Source organism: Mauremys mutica, chromosome 8 (assembly GCF_020497125.1).
Source record: "Mauremys mutica isolate MM-2020 ecotype Southern chromosome 8, ASM2049712v1, whole genome shotgun sequence".
In the NCBI taxonomy this organism is placed as follows: domain Eukaryota; kingdom Metazoa; phylum Chordata; order Testudines; family Geoemydidae; genus Mauremys; species Mauremys mutica.
The window spans coordinates 93,456,361-93,477,128 of NC_059079.1; the positions used below are offsets into that span (position 1 = coordinate 93,456,361).

The 20,768-nt window shown below is 39.9% G+C and overlaps 1 protein-coding gene across 2 annotated transcripts in view; it reads right to left on the reverse strand.

Moving 5' to 3' along the window:
* The window catches only part of RBM27 (RNA binding motif protein 27), a 43,541-nt gene extending 24,215 nt beyond the window's left edge, over positions 1 to 19,326 (reverse strand). For both annotated transcript variants that reach the window (XM_045027572.1, XM_045027571.1), the window contains exons 1-9: positions 19,244 to 19,326; positions 15,290 to 15,408; positions 13,150 to 13,304; positions 10,249 to 10,340; positions 9,560 to 9,753; positions 8,480 to 8,740; positions 7,609 to 7,848; positions 4,698 to 4,832; positions 600 to 749 (exon numbers count right to left, since the gene is read on the reverse strand). In XM_045027572.1, the coding sequence (XP_044883507.1) occupies positions 600 to 749; positions 4,698 to 4,832; positions 7,609 to 7,848; positions 8,480 to 8,740; positions 9,560 to 9,753; positions 10,249 to 10,340; positions 13,150 to 13,304; positions 15,290 to 15,408; positions 19,244 to 19,302 (1,405 nt within the window). In that variant the 5' untranslated portion in view covers positions 19,303 to 19,326. The remainder of the gene's footprint in view (positions 1 to 599; positions 750 to 4,697; positions 4,833 to 7,608; positions 7,849 to 8,479; positions 8,741 to 9,559; positions 9,754 to 10,248; positions 10,341 to 13,149; positions 13,305 to 15,289; positions 15,409 to 19,243) is intronic.
* Positions 19,327 to 20,768: the final 1,442 nt, after the last annotated feature.

Consider the following 20,768-nt stretch of genomic DNA (forward strand, 5'->3'; position numbering starts at 1 on the left):
TCCTATGCTATGGAAACGGCGCATCAGATTCCACAATAATACTTCACAACTAGATCCTCTGCCCCACCCTCCTCCACCTCCGGGAGGTTCTTTAATACTGTTCTGGGCTGCAACAATTTTTTATTTTATTTTTTTAAAAGCCTTACAGGTGTTATGTATAAGATTACACCAGCTCAACTGAATAAATAGTCCCACACGCAAAAAGATGTAAGATTTCATGTGTGATAGTCTGTTTAAATTAAGATACCTTGCTTAAAATAAGCCAGATCCTCATGTTTTATTATTTAAAACTGATTTGCTACTGTGCAGACTAGTGATTTGTATTTTGCACTAGTCTGCACAGTAGCAAATCAGTTTTAAGTAATAAGTTTTTTGTTTTGTTTTTTAAACTTTTAGATGATCAAGTTAGCATTCAAAATTATCTTCTACTTTAATAAGAACTTTAAATGTCAAAGTGTGTGAAAGTTATGCTCGAACATGAGTTCAAAGGCTCTATTGGTTTTTCTTTGTTCCAGGCTGAAACTAAGAAAAACCAAGTGATGACAGACTCAACTCTGTTCATAAGAACAGTTACAGCAGTGTCAAGATACCTTTCTTACCTCTTGGATTTGTATCCATCTCCCCAGATGTTAGGCCAATCAGATTTGGACGCTGTGTCTGTGTTCTAGTAAAGAACTGTCGGTACTGAGATCTACCAGCACTGGTAATACTAGGTGCTTCAGGGTTATAACCATCTGGCTCATACGTATCTATCAAGAGACAGAAAAAGAAATAGGAGGGATTTTTAAACAATTCCAAAATTCCAGGTTAGTTGCCTTGAGGAAGATGATTTGAATGCAACACATCTGATGTACTACACTGAGCACATAGCCCTTGTTTCAAGGAAAAGAGACTGCAAAATAGCATTCAGCTATATCATCCTGAAGGTTATCTCCCTACCCACCATGACCTGCAAAGCCATCCTGAGGTCCAAGAATTAGAGCCTGGTTTGGGTTGGGAGAAGAGATGGGAGTAAAATAGGGCACAGAAATACACATAGCCTGCAATCTAAAAAACATTTGAGTAATATTACTGAACTCTACAGTAAACCCATGTTCTACTTAGCTTGTCACTGTTGCTAGTTTGAGGTGTGTTAATACTTCAACCTTTTTCATGCTGGTCCTCAATTCAGAAATGAAGGAAGATTTAAGCCATGTAGGTTATTTTAATAAATATGCCAGGCAGTAGGGTTTCCTTATGGCACTCTTCACTAAATCTAATTATATTCCAGTGCCTGAGGGGAAGCAAAGGAGATACCCATATAATTTGCAGGGCAGGGTGGGTAGGGAGACAGACCTTCAGGATGATATAGCTGAACTCTGTGGTGCAATCTCTTTCCCTTGAGAAAAGGGCTATGTGCTCAGTGTAGTACATAAGACATGTTCTACATTCAAATAATTCTAAGACAGCTGAAATATTGGGCAATAATTTGATCAAAAATATTCACCCACTAAATGAGCCAATAAACAGAATTTAGCTATCTGACTCCAAGACCGGAAAGAAGAGCTCTGTGTAAGCTTGAAAGCTTGTCTCTCTCACAAACAGAAGTTGGTCCAATACAAGATATTACCTCACCCACCTTGTCTCTCCAATTAGACATTAAGGATCACAGTAATCAAAAGGGATAAAGTAGGGCTGTTGATTAATTGCAATTAACTCAAAAAATTAATCACAATTTATCACAGTTTGAATCGCACTGTTAAACAATAGAATACCAAGTGAAATTTACTAAATGTTGGATATTTTTCTACATTTTCTTATATATTGTATTCTGTTTTGTAATTGAAATCAAAGTGTATATTATTACAAATATTTGCACTGTAAAAATGATAAATAAAAAATAGTATTTTTCAACTCATCTCATACAAGTACTGTAGTGCCATCTCTTTGTCATGAAAGTGCAACTTACAAATGTAGATTTTTTTTTGTTACATAACTGCACTCAAAAATAAAACGATGTAAAACTTCAGAGCCTGCAAGTCCACTCAGTCCTACTTCTCGTTCAACCAATCCCTAAGACAAACAAATTTGTTGATATTTACAGGAGATAATGCTGCCCTCTTATTTACAATGTCACCAGAAAATGAGAACAGGTATTTGCATGGCACTTTTGTAGCCGGCATTGCAAGATATTTACATGCCAGATATGCTAAACATTTGTATGCCCCTTCATGCTTCAGCCGCCATTCCAGAGGACATGCTTCCATGCTGATGACATTTAACAAAAAAAAAGTGTTAATTAAATTTGTGATTAAACTCCTTGGGGGAGAACTGTATGTCCTCTGCTCTGTTTTACCCGCCTTCTGCCATACATTTCATGTTATAGAAGTCTCGGATGATGACCAAGCACATGTTTATTTTAAGAACACTTTCACTGCAGATCTGACAAAACCCAAAGAAGGTACTTGTGAGATTTCTAAAGATAGCTACCGTACTTGACCCAAGGTTTAAGAATCTGAAGTGCCTGCCTAAATCTGAGAGGGATGAGGTGTCTTAAAAGAGCAACACACTTTAACGGGGCAATTTATCCCAGGGCTGATCGCGATTAAGATCCAAGAACACAAGAGAAGATAGGTTGGAGAAACAGAGCAAGTATGGGTCCTTCCTAAATGACACATCAAGGATGTTTCATTCTGTCAAAAGTGTAAGGAAAAAAACCCACACAAAACCTGGAGTTGTTAAAATTTGTGGAAAGCCTCCAAGTAAATACTGCATGGCCTGGAAAGTGAATGACTGAACAGATAGATTAATCTGACACCAAGTATCAAAAATCCACCAAACCAGCCTTTCACATTGCCAAGAGGCCACTGAAGTTTCCCCAATACATACTGTAAGTTTTAAAATGTATTCTTTCAGAAAAAGCAAGAGTGACACATGCTTGATCTTGGATATTTTTTAAAAGCAGTTTAGCTCTGGATTCTGCTGAGGACTTCTGTTAAGCATATGTAAATTGTCCTCTAGTTGCTCCTTTGTTGTATCCCATCTCATTTCAAGGGCATAGTCACTGTGTGTTCCAATGGCAACAGTAAGAATTTAAGAGAATTTATGTAGTGTCAAAGCATCACTAACATCCTAAGAATTAAGACAGATCAATCAATCATGAAGAAAAACCCTGCAATTGAAGGACAATCATGTGGGGACAACATGGACTGGAAGTATTTGGAGATATATGAACAAAGATTTCAGCAAGATAACAGTGAGCTAAAGCAACACTGCCCTTCAGAACAAGGAAAACAGAAATGCCAATCGACTCTTCTTTACAGGTAACAGTAGTGTAGCACTAAAGATATTGTTGGATTTAAGTTAACCATTTAAGGTTATCCAGTGACCAGACAGAGATATTCAGTTACTGCTTTCAATTATGTTTTATATAAAACTCTTCATTTTCCATAGCAAAGAGGGACACATTCATCTTTTGGATAATTACAATGAAGTCGCAACATAAACGAAGTCTTATCTTTCTAGCTTGCTTTTCTCCAACATACTTGGAGGTGCAGTCTATTTTGGTAGCTGTGTATATATATATATTTTTTAAAATAGAAAATTAAAAGATGTTACCGTAATCAAGAATAGAAGACTTAAAACAGGCCAAAATAAAAATAAGGCTGAGAGAATGACCGGGGGGGGGGGGGGGGGGAAGAGAAGCTATTTAGAGGTTTAAGTTTCACACAAGGTTACAAGTTTAAGTGTAAATACCGAGGTTTAAGCTGATAGTTTTAGACCAGACTAACAAATCTAGTTCGCCCCAGGATCCTCCACATTCCCTGAGGATGCAGAGATCCTATGCCACAGTCAGACTGCTTTAAGGAGATGATGCCTGGATGAAATTCCATTTAAATGATGTTCCCTCAGCTATAAACTGGACACTAGGACGTTTAGACTTGAAATTAGATGAAGGTTTCTAACCATTAGAGGAGTGAAGTTCTGAAACAGCCTTCCAAGGGGAGTAGTGGGGGCAAAAGACACATCTGGCTTTAAGACTAAGCTTGATAAGTTTATGGAGGGGATGGTATGATGGGATAGCCTAATTTTGGCAATTAATCTTTGATTATCAGCAGGTAAGTATGCCCAGTGGTATGTGATGGGATGTTAGATGGGATGGGATCTGAGTTACTACAGAGAATTCTTTCCTGGGTGCTGGCTGGTGAGTCTTGCCCATATGCTCAGGGATTAACTGATCGCCATATTTGGGGTAGGGAAGGAATTTTCCTCCAGGGCAGATTGGCAGAGGCCCTGGAGGTTTTTCGCCTTCCTCTGCAGCATGGGGCACGGGTCACTTGCTGGAGGATTCTCTGCAGCTTGAGGTCTTCAAACCACAATTTGAGGACTTCAATAACTCAGACATAGGTTAGGGGTTTGTTATAGAAGTGGATGGGTGAGATTCTGTGGCCTGCATTGTGCAGGAGGTCAGACTAGATGATCATAATGGTCCCTTCTGACCTTAAAGTCTATGAGCTAGTAATGTGAAACTATCTTCTCCTCCCTCCTGCTCCCCTCTCTCCCCCAACACATGGAGGGGAAAGCCACCAGACTGAATGTTTCTGGATTTGTATGCACTGCAAGAAAGTAAAAGTAATCACCATTTATATTATACAACATTAACAGAAATAGTTTTAACTATTTTATCCCAGGCAGATTAAAAAGAGACATTTACTTACGTTCTGATACTGTATAGAGTAGGTTCTGGGGTAAAGGAGGAGGTAGTCTTGCTCCCACTGGTGCAAGATTGGGCACTGCACTTGTCCGAGGCTGGTCACGGTTATTCATTAAACTTGACTGTGTTAAAGGTGGTCCTATAATGACGACAACATTAAATAGATCACTGACTTCATAGCCCTACAGATACTGAACAACTTTGGACTGAACTGTTTGTACATTTATACACAACCTTTACTATAACCAAGTTTCTTGAGATTGCAAGACACCGCTACCCTGATATAATGCTGTCCTCGGGAGCCAAAAAAATCTTACCGTGTTATAGGTGAAACCGTGTTATATCAAACTTGCTTTGATCCGCCAGAGTGCACCCCCCACCCCCAGCACTGCTTTACCGCGTTATATCCAAATTCGTGTTATATTGGATCGCATTATATTGGGGTAGAGGTGTATTTTCTATTCTGTATACGAAACGTGATTTGGGTCATTTACTCAATGATATTTTATCAGAAAGAATAAAGGTTTAAACTAAAAGGCACTCTCTCGTCCCCTGGAGACGACTGTTATTGTTAGGGCTTACATTTGCTAGAAAAGATCCTCCCTCACTTCCACCAGGGGAATAAAATCTCACTGAGAGGAAGAGATCACAATAGCGCTGTTTAGCCAGTGGCTTTTCTTGTGGCCACAGCCTTCTAGGTGGTGATTTGGGGGAAGAGGAGGAGTGAACCTCCCCTGGAGCCACAAACGCCAGAGAAGCAGACAGCTGGTGTGAGTTCCCCATCTTCTCCATGGCAGTGGGGTGGCGGGTGGCAGGTTCCAGCCATGTGGCAGTGGACTCTGGCCTTGGGCTCTGTTCCCCAGTCCCTCGTGCACCACCCCCAGTCCTTGCTGAATCCTCCAGCCACTCACCCATCCACTACATCATCCCCAGCCCCTACTGCCTCCTTACCTACTCCCCGAGTAAGACTGTTGTGAAAAGTGGTATTTGTATGTTTGTTAATATCACTTTTCACAGCCTCCCAGCTAGCTTACCACAAAACAAAAGAAAGATAAGAACATGCAAAGCACCTTAATTGTGTTTCTATTCTGTTTAGGTCCAGTAAATGATAGAGACAACTGTATGCTATTTTTATTATTGAGCTTGCAAAAAAACCTTGCATAAATAAATTACTATGATTTGGACATGTACATGTGCGTATATATTATGGTATTTTTTTCCTAAAGTTAATTAAGTATTTTAGGAAAAATTATCATAGTGGCCACCAAATTATCATAGTGGCCACCCTGAGGCCACCAAAAATTTTGTTGCGAGAACCCCAGGTTTAGACTACAGGTCTAAAAGAAGAACTGCAAGGACAAGAATTAATCCTTTTGTGGACAGAAGCATTTTTGTGTTCAAGCTGAGAGTTATTTTACTATTTTCTTTTCTACTTACTTAAGTCCAGTACAAAACTGAGAACAGCTTTGATTTTTTTATTCATATTTTAAGGGACCACAGAACAGTGGCTTAATCATATGTACCCAATTAATAAGGTTTCAACCATGATCAGACAGCACTATTGTCTGTTTTCTACTGAGAAAAAAAAATGGTGGTTAAGCAGCTCCAAGTAGTTTTTCTGCTGATCAGATGTACTCGTTTTAGGAGGAGGGAGCAGTATGTTTTTCCATATCCAGATTTTTTAAAATTTAATTTCCTTGTATTTTTAGTACAAACATAAAAGTTAAACGTATCACCACACAGTTCTTGAATCCTGAAGCCATTTCAGAAGTCTTCATAAGTTTTGCACACAAGTTGGTCAAGAGCACTATTTTTGGGGGGGAAAGGCTAGCAAACTCAATCCTCAGAAAAAGATTGTATGAATTATTAAACCTCACATTCACACAATTTTCTGAATATCACTTATCTGAAAAATTTACAGGAGGCCCAAATGCTGAATGCTTGGAGAGTTCTGATGGAGTATGACTATTCATATTCCCACAACAGCTGGCTGACTAGTCCACAGAATGCCACATGTATTGTGTTGATGTAATGAATAAAACAGTGCTGGAACACAGTGTCCATGCTTCCAGTATTGTGCAAAATTCTTCTCACAGGCACAATCTATGCCCCAACATTTCCCAGAACCAGCAAAATACATTGGGACTTAGTGGAGAAGTGGCTAGGGAAACTGCGCCACCACTGACAAGCCAAAAAACCCTAATCAACCAGAAATGTTAGATGTGCTAGAATGCATCCTCTTTATTTTGGACATTCTACAGCTAAGAGGGGAAATCATATTTTTCAAAGTTAAGTATGATATGCTTTATTACCAAGTCTAGTAGGACAACTACAGAACTTGAAACCTCTGCCTGTAAACTAGTTCAGTTTTGATGACAGCACACATTTTCCTTAAAATAGTTATTTGAGTATTATATGATTGGTAAGGAGTTTCAAACTAATGTGAGAATATTTTGACTAGACTAACCTAAAAAAGTCATCTAAACTAATTGTCAGCAATAATCAGCCCCATGTATATGAATAGCTGCATCTATTCCTTTGTGTTTAACATGCTTTGAGTCCCGAGTATCTACTAATCAAAGGAATATATTATACTGAGTCTATAGTGTGACTTATTGGAGACTGAAGTGCTAAGTACATGAATCTAAATGCTCAATCCTACAATGATGGATGGGGGATGGTTAGATTCCCCACCGCATCTCTAGTTTCTATATTAGTCATTTATAGTGCTGTGAACACTATATTTTTAAAACTGCCTTCCAAGTTTCATTTTAGTAAATGTTTTGTACAGCACACAAATAGCTAAGAAGCTAGAACAATCTGTTACTTTGGGTAAATAAAAGTATTTCTTTTAACAGGAGCCAAGTAATTCATATTAGGACTACAAAATAACCTACTGCAATACTTTAACTTACTTGATACAGGAAGCACGACAGGAGGTGGTGGCCGAGGATGTAGCTGTGGGCCTGGCATTCTCATATTGTGAGCTGGACCTGGCATTGGAGGCATTAGCATACCAGGAGGAGGAGGAGGGGGGAGCCCTGGGGGTGGTGGTGGAAAAGGAATCATGCTTGGCAATGAAACTTCATCTACTACTAAAGGGTCATTTCCATGATCAAACTGGCAAAGGTCGCCAAGTACACAAAATCCTCGCTCTGCAAAGACAGACAGACAATTTCATTTCCATCTGTAAAGAACTTCAAAAGTGATGACTATAAGACTTAATCAAGTATCACTATTTCCATGATTTCTCACTAAAGAACAAAGATGCATTTAAGAAGTCCAGCATATTCTGATCTAACATTTCACACCATTAAATAAAACTTCAAACCAGAATTCAAGTTGGAATATTAGTTTAGCATCAAAGAATCTGAACTGTTTCCACAACAGTGTGCAAACTTCAACAGCGACATGGGGGATGGGTAGGTAGGGGAGACAGAATCACCACCTGTTTTATGTCAAACCCTATAATCTTACTGAGGACTGCTGCTGGGTGAAGTATTTGCAAAGGCACGCCCGTAGAATTATGAACTTAATACATTCTTGCCAGTGCCAAGAATTGTCAGATTTCAAGTAAACCACTTGCAGCAAGATTAAGTCTTATCCAAGCAAACTGCAGGCTCATATGCATCCTTACATTAAAAATAATCTACCTACCACTTAATCTTCATTTGCTGCTTGCATTTAGTGAAGAATTTAGTAGATATATTTAAAAATAAAAATATGAGAGGTAAGAAATAAGAGGCACTAGGGAAGAAGTTGGAGAGAAACCGATAACTTCCTTACCATCATAATCTCGACATCGTCTTTTAGGCGGAGGATTTCTGCCAAATGAATTGGGAACACTATGATTGTTATAATAATTTGACCAGCTCTCTGTTGTGTTCTCAGGATGGTGAGCAGGTGCAATCACAGTAACAGCACTGGGAATAGACTGCGCAGAGGAATACTGTTCAGTAGAATTACTGGATGACAAAGACACTGGGTTATATGAGCTCTCCATGTCATTCCTTTCACTCTTGAATTTTGCTCTCTCCTTGTGTTCCGCTTTAAAAAAAAATTAGCAAAATAAACCAGGTAAGTTTTCATGCTTTTGTTAGGTATATCAAAGTCCTGGAGAAACGGAATGCATAGATAGTTAGTGGACATTACACAGTAATACAAACTCACTTATTCACCATGCAGAACATAGAATGTTTATACTGTTTGTGTAAAATTACTTTTCTTAAAATGCTAGAACTGTAGACCCAAGGCATCAAAGAAGTTTCCACGTCAGAAACTGCTCATTGCTCTCACAAAGCTCGCATTCATCCAACTATTTTCCTTCCTTGAAAATGAAAGCAACTTTTCCCTCTAACGTTGAATGAATGACAAACACTACTTAACATACTCTGAAATCCACAACACTTTATGCTGCCAATCGCTTCAGTTCCTGGATTCCCTATACAAGGCCAATAGAACACGATGCCATCATTCCATTTAAGTATTAAAAAAAACCCACCTCCTAAAACTGAAACAATTTTATAGGAATAAATCAACTTCTGCATAAAAAGATACCAGCATTTTGGAACAATAGTATGTTTTATCAACAGACAGCACAATACCAGAAGCATACATCCAATGGAATACACTTATGAATAAATTAAAATGGAGTTTAAAAAAACCTAATTCCCCTGACTATACTACACTACAGAATAGCACCTTAATTGGTTTAATTATGTCAGCAGCATGTACTTCTCCAAGCCAGTTCCATAGCTAGTGTTCTTATACAACTCACAGGCATCCAACTTCTGTTTGTTTATACATTTTGCATTAATCACTACAATGAGTCAGATGTTCTTCCAGTGCAACATTTTGGCTACTCACCAATATTTCTGTTCAGATCCCGGTCTTTGCTTCTACCCCCGCTGCGGCTACGACTTCGGCTTAATCCTCTGCTTTTACTACGACTTTTACTCCTGCCTCTTCGCCAGTCGTATTTGTCTCTATATAAATCATTCCGATCATAGTATCTGTCATAGTCTCTCCATTTGCCATCATCTCTCTTTTTCTCTCTGGTTCTGCAAGTCATGTATGTATAAGCCATATATATTGAGAGAGAAAAAGCCACAGAACAAGTTTGGAGTCACAAATGGTTAATGTTCTTCCCTCCTCACTCTACTCAGACAGTGGCACCCAAATGTGCCTCTATTGCCATGCTGTCTCACAAGAAAGAATAGGTTCCTGGAACGGCCAACATCATCAGCTGCTGTTAATATTGTGCATAAAAAAACCCCCAATGTTCTTCTACTCTCTCTCCTTTCTGAAATACGGGTGAGTAGATGGAACTCTTAAATATCCCTAAGCAACAGCCTGTGGGACATCTTGCTGTGTTCTCAGAGGAGACTGTGTTCTATCAAAGAGCTACTGGAGGTTGATGGCAGAAGGGGAGGGAGGACCGAGTAGGCATTCTGGTAAAATTACTGCCTCAAGAGGTGAAAATCCACAGTTAGAGAGTCTGGCCAGCAAGGAAAGGAAAAGAGATGAACATCTTGTGATTAAATGGCAATACTAACCTTTGTTCATTAGAATCTAAACGGTTTCTCTGTGGGCTAGGATACTTCTTTTTCCTGCCATCTCGTTCTTCCTCAAACGACTCTTGAAATATCTATTTAACAAACAACACATCAAACAAAGAAATAAACCTAGATTTAGTTCAAACCACAGCTAGCAGCTGTTTAAGACAACAGGACACCTATGCTAAATGTTGTATGTAACAAAGCAGCAGAGTTGTAAAAGTTCATGTCCTTCTTTTAAAAAGCTTTTAGTTTCCCTTTGTCAGTAAAGCTTTCCAAAATTAGAAGACTATTTTTGGGTTAAATTTACATTATACAGGAGGTGTTGAAGTTAAAGAAAAACACTGTCATCCTCTAATTGGTTGCAGAGTTCCTTACTGTAAGCAAATAGTATCTTCTGCATATGATTTCCCAGACAACAGGAACTTAAAACTATGCAGCTTTGCAAGCCTTCTTTCATATGTAATTGCATCACTAATATGAATTCTGGATGTGGTAAATTATTCATATATTTGGATAGTACTGTACAGGTCATACCTCTTATAAAAATTAACAAAAGCCAAAAACAATTTCCCTGGTGCTTTTACTCAGTTCCACCATAACTTGGTCTGTTAGAAACAGTACAGGGGATCGTTTTCAAACTTTATTTGTAGCCATTTTGCCCCAAACAGTGCATCACTTAAAAAATATGAATAATTTTGAAGGCATCAGCGGCAATAGCAATTTTCTTTTATAAAAGCTTCAAGATAACTATATTTTAGTTTAAGATTCTTCCTTTGTCTGCATTATTTTAGCCTGTGTCATTCCATTTACAGGAATCCCAAATCTCTAAATGTACAGCTAATGACATTTCACAATGAATTTAAAAGACATTCTGGTCTAAGACTGACTATATTATGACCTGATCCCATGCAACCCCACATAAGAAACCCAAATACCCAATTCTAGACCAAGAGAACAATGGCAGTTTTAAGATCTGTTCTAACATGAACTATCATAGCTAAATACAAGTGTTATGGCATCAAATGAAGTGACAGACTTATAAGGATGCAGTATGATAAACTTTCACTCAAGATCAAATGGTATTTCCGAATTAGAATTTTGGTATGAAGAGATGGTCCTTAGATACAATGAAGGGCACCTAGAAATAGTGTAGATTTACATCTACACTGTTCAATCTAGCTAAGTTACACTTTTAGCAGAGAAATGTCTCCCTTTCCAAAACCCAACATTATATTCTTGACTATTCTTTGGAGGTCTGACTGACAGTTCGCAATGTGTGATCATTTACTGCCTTCATGACCTTTGGCTGATTGCTCACATTGCAGACAGGACCACAAAAGCATAGTAAGATATTTCCAATATCTATATGTAGACTCTCAGACAACAGTGGATATATGAAAAATCCACTTAGAGGCACTTGTCTTAAGCCTTGTTTCCCAACTTTCACTTATCAAGTAGAGATTTTAGAAGGGAAACTTCGAGTAGTTCGAAGAGTACATTATATACATGGTGGCAATTTTGCAACAGAAAAGCTTCAAAAAACAGACTAACAAGAAGCTGCTGAACTTGAATTAAAATGCAAACTAGATACCATTAACTTAGGTTTGAACAGAGACTGGGAATGGCTCGGATATTACACTAATTGAATCTATTTCCCCATGTTAAAGTATCCTCACGCCTTCGTGTCAACTGTCCAAAATGGGCCATCTTGATTATCACTTTAAAAGTTTTTCTCCCCTGCTGATAATAGCTTCTCTTAATTCATTAGCCTCTTACAGTTGGTATGGGTACTTTCACCTTTTCATGTTCTCTGTATGTATAAATATCTTCTTACTGTATGTTCCATTCTGCACACCTGATGAAGTGGGCTGCAGCCCACAAAAGCTTATATTCAGATAAATTTGTCAGTCTCTACGGTGCTCCTGTTCTTTTTGCTGATACAGACTAACACGGCTGCTACTATGAAACCTGTCATCATATACATGCACATGAAGCAGGAGAAGGGGGTCAGAATATCATATATCCCATTTGACCTTATCTAAATATAGCCAGCTCTTTTCTGTAACAACTACCTCACTTAAATCAGGCTTGTGAATCTCTCTGAACCATGATGACAATACATCCAGAGAACAGAGAATTATTTCTATTGCATTCTCCACCAAACACTCCAATCAGGATCAGGGGACCACTATGGTAGGTGTTTTACAAACTTATAGGAAGAGATTCCCTGTCCTGGGGAAATACACAATCTAAAACCACAACTGTAATTAAAAAAGGTAGTGGAAAGGAGTACAATATATAAATAAAGTGAGCAAGGCTGATGATGGGTACACACCTTGGCGCCTCCATTTTTAAACATTTCTATTATTGTGAGCAACAATGAATAGGAGCATAAAAAGCAGCTGCTGTGGAAAGAAAGCTGTATTATATCCATGATAATTCCTTAAAAAAAAGCTTGCTAATATGTTTAATTGGTAACAACTTTTCTAAAAAACAAACAAACCCCATTTGTTATGCATTTAATACTGCATACACAATAGCTACACCTAGAGTAGTGGTCTTTTGGAAATCTACATGCATCTTTTGAGGTAGCTATCAAGGCCCTTACATCATTCCCCATTTCTTAAATCCGTCCATTGTAGAGTCACTCCTCACTGCCAAGGAGGCTGAATGAGAGTTCGGAATGCTACTCCCACATTGATCAAAGGGTGTCTGCAAAAGGACACAAAATGCTCCCTTACCCAATGGACAGAGCACACCACCTTTACAGCATTCCTGCAAGCTCAGAGATGGTAGCACAGACCATTAGCCACTAAAGAGCCTGTTCAGAGCATATTTTGTTTTTATAAAAACTTCCTACAAAAGTGGATGGTGGAGGGACTGGTTTGAGATACTCACAGCAGCAGGTGGATGGGACGTTAATATTACCTCTTCTTTAATTTCTTCTTTTTCCTGACCTGCGGGCTTCGGTTCTAGTTTTGCTGGTTCAAGGGAAGGAAGGTAGTTCTTTGTGTACAGACTTTCAAATAGTTTATCTACAAAACCAGAAGTTTCTGAGGAGAAAGATACACACAAAACTTGATTATACATCTTGACTTAAATCTATGGTCAGGAAGGACTATGTTGATAAGACAATTCCCCAAAATCCAACCGCAAAATATTATTACTTTAAAAAAAAATCCTTATCTTAAATTTGTGTGAATTGTAGTGGTGTTAGGTACTAGAATGAGAGCCATAAAAAATGATGTTCTCTATACAGCTATAGACATAGGTACACAATAGGAAGCAGCATGGACAATGTCTGCTAATACATCTCAATTTGTGGTGAAGGGACCACTTTTAGGACTGAATACCCCACTATCTCAATTGCTCATTCAATTTTTGTCTCTGTAATAAGATTGCCGACGGCAACAATTTTTGTGACAGACACTCATCCACAGGAAACAAGACAAAATTTCACAGTGGATCCCAAAAGGCCACTGAGAAGTTACAGTCTCTATTAAATTGGTCTGCACTTGAACCAGTGGCCTAGAAATGAGAGGCTCCATATCTCCATTTCCACTCCCTGGACAATGCAGTCCATTCAATATAGGCTTAAAAAAATATGCAAAAATACAACCCACCAATCTACATTTATTAGCAAGTGAAAGTTTAATATTTCAAAATCCCTAAAGTTTTAATTCCATCAACTTAACTGTAACAATTGAGTCCTGACTGCTTGTTATTTTATTATATATTTATTCCTCTTACCAGTGCTTCTATACTGTAACTACTGCACTCATGCAGGCTGTGTGTGATACATTAACTTTTCACATTCTGTGCACATGTGACAACCCTTATGGGATCATTCGACTTCAACCACTGAATTGTTTTTGAGATATCTAGCAGGCCTAGTCAGTTTTCTTTAACCTAGTTAATTAAAACACTTATAGTAAACAGAGTTCATGCCTACATGGTCTAGATACAGTACAGCTTTCGGGTGGAAGCAATAGCGTAGACACACTGACATTTTTATCATCACATCATTGAAAGATGCTCAAAGCAAGTCTAGATGATGACAAAAATAATGGCGTGCTGTCTACACTGCAGCTTTCACCATTGTTAACACAGGAGGAGCTGTGCTTATGCTCAACTTGCTTAAAATTCAAAGCATAGACAAGAGATAAGGGTTTTAATGGCATTTCAATTCTGGCTGCATGAATAGGAAGGGCTCCTCACAAAAATCAGAAATGGAGGAGGGAGATCAAACAGCTCTTCAGTTTTCAATAAAAAGAGGGTTCTTACAAAATGACTTTTCTATAAGAAGAGACACTTTTTAGTCAAAATTCAAAAGGCACAGGAGTGAAGTGGCACCTTTGAGTCCTGAAGTTTCCATCTATTATAATAAAATGGTTCCATCCTGTTGAGGAGATGATGAGAAACAGGCACCCGGGAAATACCTCAGATCCTCAGTGTGAACGTTCGTCATCTTCATTACTCATGTTTAAAAGCAATCCCATCCCACCATACCCACTAATTTGGCCACTAAGGGTCAGATTTCCAAGTTCTCAGCACCCATCTTTGGGGCCAGATTTTCAATTGGAACTGAGTTTCCATTTGGCACTTAAATAAGGACCAGATTTTCAGAAGTACTCTCCACCTGATAGCTCCCGTAGTGAAATTTATGGCCCAATTTTGTTTTGCAAACCTGGCCACTAGTGTTTAAGGAAATTAAGTGTTAATTTTTGATTAACAGGTTTTAACTCAATTGAAAATTGTTTAAAAATCAGATTTTGGAACCTTTGATCCTTTATTTCCCAGCAAAAAAAAATGCTAAATCTCATTATGAACACAATATACTTGTTGGGGCCTACTCTTTTTCTTCCCATATACACATGACAAAAACTTTATACAATCCTTTCTAAACTTTAACTATAATGTTGTAGAACAACAATCTTCCAACTGTATACCACTCAACACAATTTAATATTCAACATAATTTATAAAATTTAAATGCAATTATTAAACTACGTAGTTACAAAGAAAGCAGAAAAAGTACCTTTCTGCAGAAAGACGTCTAGCTGATCAGCACAGAAAGCCTTCAGCTCTTTCTCTGGTTTGTCTTTCTTGACTAATGCCACAACATAGTTAGCTAAGGCTGAAGGGTCTGCATCACATCTGACGAAGAGAGGAAAAAAATTATTCTTAGCAACGTACAAACTGATTTTGTTAAACAATGTTGAAAATCACTAGAAATTACATTCTGGACAATCACGGTAGTTTTAGAGGCATCATCAAGACAGTCTTCTGGCAATGTGGTGTTGGACCTTTAGGATAATATCGTGCAATCCAGTAACATCACAGCTGCACCTGGCTCCAGTGCCACAGCACAGTTTCTGCCATTGTTGCACACCAGTGAGCTGTTTTGATTTTATTTTGTGCTCCACTAACAATGTCAGAAAAAGCTTCCATGCCTAGTGCTTATTCTTTGGCTTTGCTTGTGAAAAAACACCATAATACAATTCTTAGGTCAATGAAGCAGATGCTATCCTTTCTGGCCAACTCCCCCTTACGAAAGCACACCCAAAACAACTGTGCCCCACCATTAATGAGCAAAACTTACAGAAAAATGACCTGGAAGATTGTTCCACAGTGGAAATGTTGTATGATGTCTTAACAACCAGAATAGACTAACCAAACATTTCACCAGGAAGAGACCTGAAAAATGTGTTTTACGTACACTGTTTCTTCACACAGGAGCATAAGTGAAAAGAATGAAGCCAACATGCAAACCTTCTTTCTTTTCTTCCACAGTACTCTCAAGGTACAGATTTCACTATCTAAAAGTGCCTTTATTATCACAAACTAATTATATTACACTCTCAGCCCAACAGCCCTTGTTTGGCTATGTGAAGATCACTAAAACACATCCTCCTTTTGTACTACAATGCTCTGGTACCACCAGTTAAACTGAAGGTTGCTTTATATGTTACACTGTTCAGCAATCAGAAAACGTTCAAAAATGAGAACCTACTTGCCAATAGTGAAGCATCATACAACGCAACAAATGTAGCAGCTAGGTGAATATATGCACAGGACCCCAAAATGCCAGGGGTATGTATTTGTATATATTCTAAGTTCATTATTTTAAAAAAAAAATTCTAAATGACCTTTGACTGTCAACATTTGCTTGCTTTTGGAATTGTCAATATAAAGCACACTAGAAATAGCAAACAGTTTAGAAGCCTCAAAAGTTCTTTTGCTTGTAACAAGTTATTTGATGAAAAATGCAAAACTTCACAATGAAATATTCAATCACCTCTACACTCTATTAATTTGCTCACTTATTTCCAGTGTTTGATGGTTGCAGGAAAAAAACATTTTATGTTTCAAAAGGACGTACAGAAATACAGTAATGAAAAAGGTTAAACCAAAAAAGTGGAAGGTTTGTAAAAGTGTGGTTGATATGTTCCATGCTAGTCCCCATGTACAATTTAATGAAGAGAAAAGGCTTCAGGGGCTGTAAAAAAAAAAAAAGGGAGAGCTTCCATCTCTTCTAAACATTTTTTTGTTTTAAACTTTATCCCTCCCTCTTTAGCATCCCAATTTCTCTCAGGATGACCCACTGGGATATTCTAGTACTTGCTTATTACATAACAGAAACTTGCATAAAGTGGTTATTATACCCAGAAAGGATCTGTGCTGCACATTCACTCCTCATTGATCTCAAATGCACAATCACCACCGCAAAGAAATTCTAACACTGTTTCCCAAGAACCCTTGTCTCCAGCCGAAATTAATTCAGAGTATAGGTTGGGTACCAGAAGTCTGAAAGTGCTCAGGTTAGAAGGACGATCAGAATAAATAATGAAGACAGATGATCTAATAGAGATTGTAGACAGTAATATGCTAGATCAGGGTAGGCAATCTATGGCACGCGTGCCAAAAAGGCAGCATGCGAGCTGATTTTCAGTGGCACTCACACTGCCCAGGTCCTGGCCACAAGTCTGGGGAGCTCTGCATTTTAATTTAATTTTAAATGAAGCTTCTTAAACATTTTAAAAACCTTATTTACTTTACATACAACAATAGTTTAGTTATATATTATAGACTTATAGAAAGAGACCTTCTAAAAATATTAAAATGTATTACTTGCATGCAAAACCTTAAATTAGAGTGAATAAATGAAAACGCAGCACACCACTTCTGAAAGGTTGCCAACCTCTGTGCTAGATGAACATCTGGAGGCTATTTTTTTTTAAATGAAGACATAATACTGTAATTCTCAATTTAAGCTTTTTTATCAAAATTAATGCAAGTGAAAAGTGAAAGTATTCAGAGGAAAAGAACCACATTGTAAATACAAACATAATATTTTAAATTTTCAAACATCCATTGGTAATAGGAAATGGGGAAAAGTTTCAGCCAGTCTCTATTTCTTTGCTGTTATAGGTTTAGGACAGACCCCTAATATCGTTATGGCAAAGTGGAGAGTAATATCACTGTTTATTTCTTTACTAACTCGCATGTAATTATTAAAAGTCTGTAACAACTCCTCATGTAAATATGTAATGAAACTAGTCTGCAATAACTTTCATAGTGTATCTGTACACAGACAATTATTTTACAAAACTGTGCTATTTAACAGATTGTAGCCAGTCTCATCGTAGGACCTCCCCAAATTTTCAAATGGACAAACAGAGACACAGAATATATTCAGTGATAAAAAGTACATTACTAATACCTTATAAATTCCACAACTGTGAATTCACATAGGCCTTTATTTTCCTCTGTATAAAAACTAAAAATTCAGATAGTTCCATCCCCCCCCAACAACCCCATCCCACAGCTTTCATTACAGGAAAGCCCTGTTACTGGCAAACATTTTATGAAGTGAGTGCATTTATATATATTTTACAAATATTTACCCAGTACATCAGGGACTCTTTTAGAACGACATTTCTTTGTAATTACAGAAAAATGGCACATTATCAAAATCCTTCAGAAGTTTGACTGGGAAGTTTCCTGCAGATCCTCAGGAGTGGATTTTGAGTGTTAACTTTTGCCATCTTTTCAAATGTGACTAAAGATTTATTTTATGAACTATTTTACATTGGGGGAGGGGAATTTTGAACTCATGTTGCACAGTTGGAGATTAAATGCACACTGAAGCCAAAAACTCCCAAACCCTCAAAATATGGTGCAAGTGCCACGTATTCTGTCTGCAAAGCCCTGGGCAAGTGTTAACTAATTAAACCTTCACACTCCTGTGAAGTAGGAAGACAAGTATTATCCCCATTTTACAAGAGGACCAGAGAGATTGAAATAACTTCCCCAAGGCCAGAGAGGGCATCAGTAGCAGAGCTATGATCAGAACACAGAAGGTCCCTGGATCCCAGTCCTGCGCTCAGACCATTTAAAAAGGCCAGTCTCTAGGAGACGCTCTGCTTACCGAAAAGGATGAGCCAGCACAGGAGTGTGACAATACAGAAGCTGCCGCATGAACTTGTCAGCTACTAGGCCCTGCCACTAACCCAGTACACGGACATTCACGCCTCTGTCCCCTTGGCCTACCCCCCCCCCCCCGCCCGCCCGCCCACATAGCAGGGGCAGAGCCCAGGGCTCCTTTCGGACAGCGGGAACAAGGACATTGCCTCGCAGAAGCCCGGGGTGCCAGGGAACTCGCTGGCCGAGCCCAGAAGTTTATTATTTGCGAGCCCGACGGGGGGGGGGGGGGCGGTGGTGGAGTATCCGTTTGAGAGGCCGCCAAGCCGTTTTCAGCGGGCAGCACATTTCGCCCCCCGTTTCCCGCCCCCCATGAACACCCTCACCCCCCACAGCAGCCCTCATTGTCTGCCGTGCCAGCAACACGGCGGCCCCCCCTCCCGCCGCCACACAGGCCCCTCGCACCCCGGGGCCTCCGGCCCACACACGCCCCCAGCCTACCCAGTGCCCCCCGCCAGCGCCCACCCCCCGCTGCCCTCCCGCGCCGCCGCCCCCTCCCCTCACTCACATCGGCTCCAGTAACTTGGCCAGCCAGGTCTTGAGGGCGTCCACGTTCTCAATGATCATGGTGCCCCCCGCGGCTCCGCCCGGCGCCTCCACTACACCCCGGACACCATGGCCCCAGGCCCCCAGCGCCGGCTCGGACCCCGCCTCCCCCAGGACAGTTACTCGCCAGCAGCCCCCTCCCCCCCGCCAGGGCCTAGTACAGGAACTAACCACCCGCACACAACGTAACCTGCTGGTTCCCAGAGAGGGCGGGACCCCGCTCACGGCCACCAATCACATGGCCGGGTATGCGCGAAGCTAGCCAATCGTAGCCGCGGGAAGCTGCTCGGCTCGGGGGTCACTAGGCAGGCAGCAGGTTAGATCGAGCTAGCACGTGAACTCTTGGTGCAACATGGTAGAGAAGGCATTCTTAAAGGGCCAGGCGCTTCTATTTTCCACTCACCCCATGGGTGAGCAACAGCCGTAGTGCCCTCACCTAGCCCTGCCTCCTAGAGCGAGCCCCCCCTTCCCAGCCGAGCACCCCGGCCCATTGAGGGACGAACCTACCCATTCCTCATCCCCTTGTCTATGGGGTGGGCATCCCACCTTCCAGCCAACCCCGCACTGGGGAGCACCCCATGGGAAAAGCATTCCTCATTCCTCCCAGCCTTCCCACCCCACGGAGTGAGAGCTCCCTATTGTCACTGCCAGAGCCCTAGGGACTGAGCGCCTTACAATGATCTTCACACTTGCTCTGCAATCCTGTGCACACTGTTCTACTGTGAATCCTCTGCACAAAATGGCTTACACGATTTTATTTTTAACAGGCTGCTATTGTCACCAGTCACACATATAGCGTTCAGGGTAGGACCTGCAGGGGGCAGGGGACTGATGCCTCAGCTATTGGCCTCCGGGGGGAATTAAACTTATAAACAGCAGGTACACTTGCAGCTAGGTCACAAAGCTACTTATAGTTTAAAATACTTCCAGCTTCACTTGCTTCTGTTTTCTCTGGAAGGAATCCCCACAAGTCCATCCTTTTATGAATGACTGTGTTATCTTCAATTAATTAAGGCATAAAACAAAGACTCATATTCTGATGCTATATTTAAGAGGATTTTGTATGACCTGGCTGATGTTTATGAGTCACATTTGTCTTACCGGATTGCATAGGCCAAATAAATACATTTGTCTTACAAAGAGACTATACGTCATGCAGCATGCTCCAGCCTTGCTTCTGACATCCCCCTTCACCAGTGCTTGGATTAACACCAGTTTAGAGCCTTTACTCCAGCTGTCCACTGACCAGGAAGGACCTCTTCACAGGCAGTATTATCAGGGAGCTGTTTCACTTTAAAGCCCCCTTCCACTGCCAGAATGGCATTGGGGGTTTTAGTGTAAATAAGGGATTGTCCACACTCAAAATGCTACAACGGCATAGTTGTGCTGCTGTATTGCTTTGGTGTAGACACCGCCTATGCTGACAGGAGGGGTTCTTCTGTTGGCGTAGGTAATCCACCTTCCTGAGAGTCTTACAAGTGTGAATA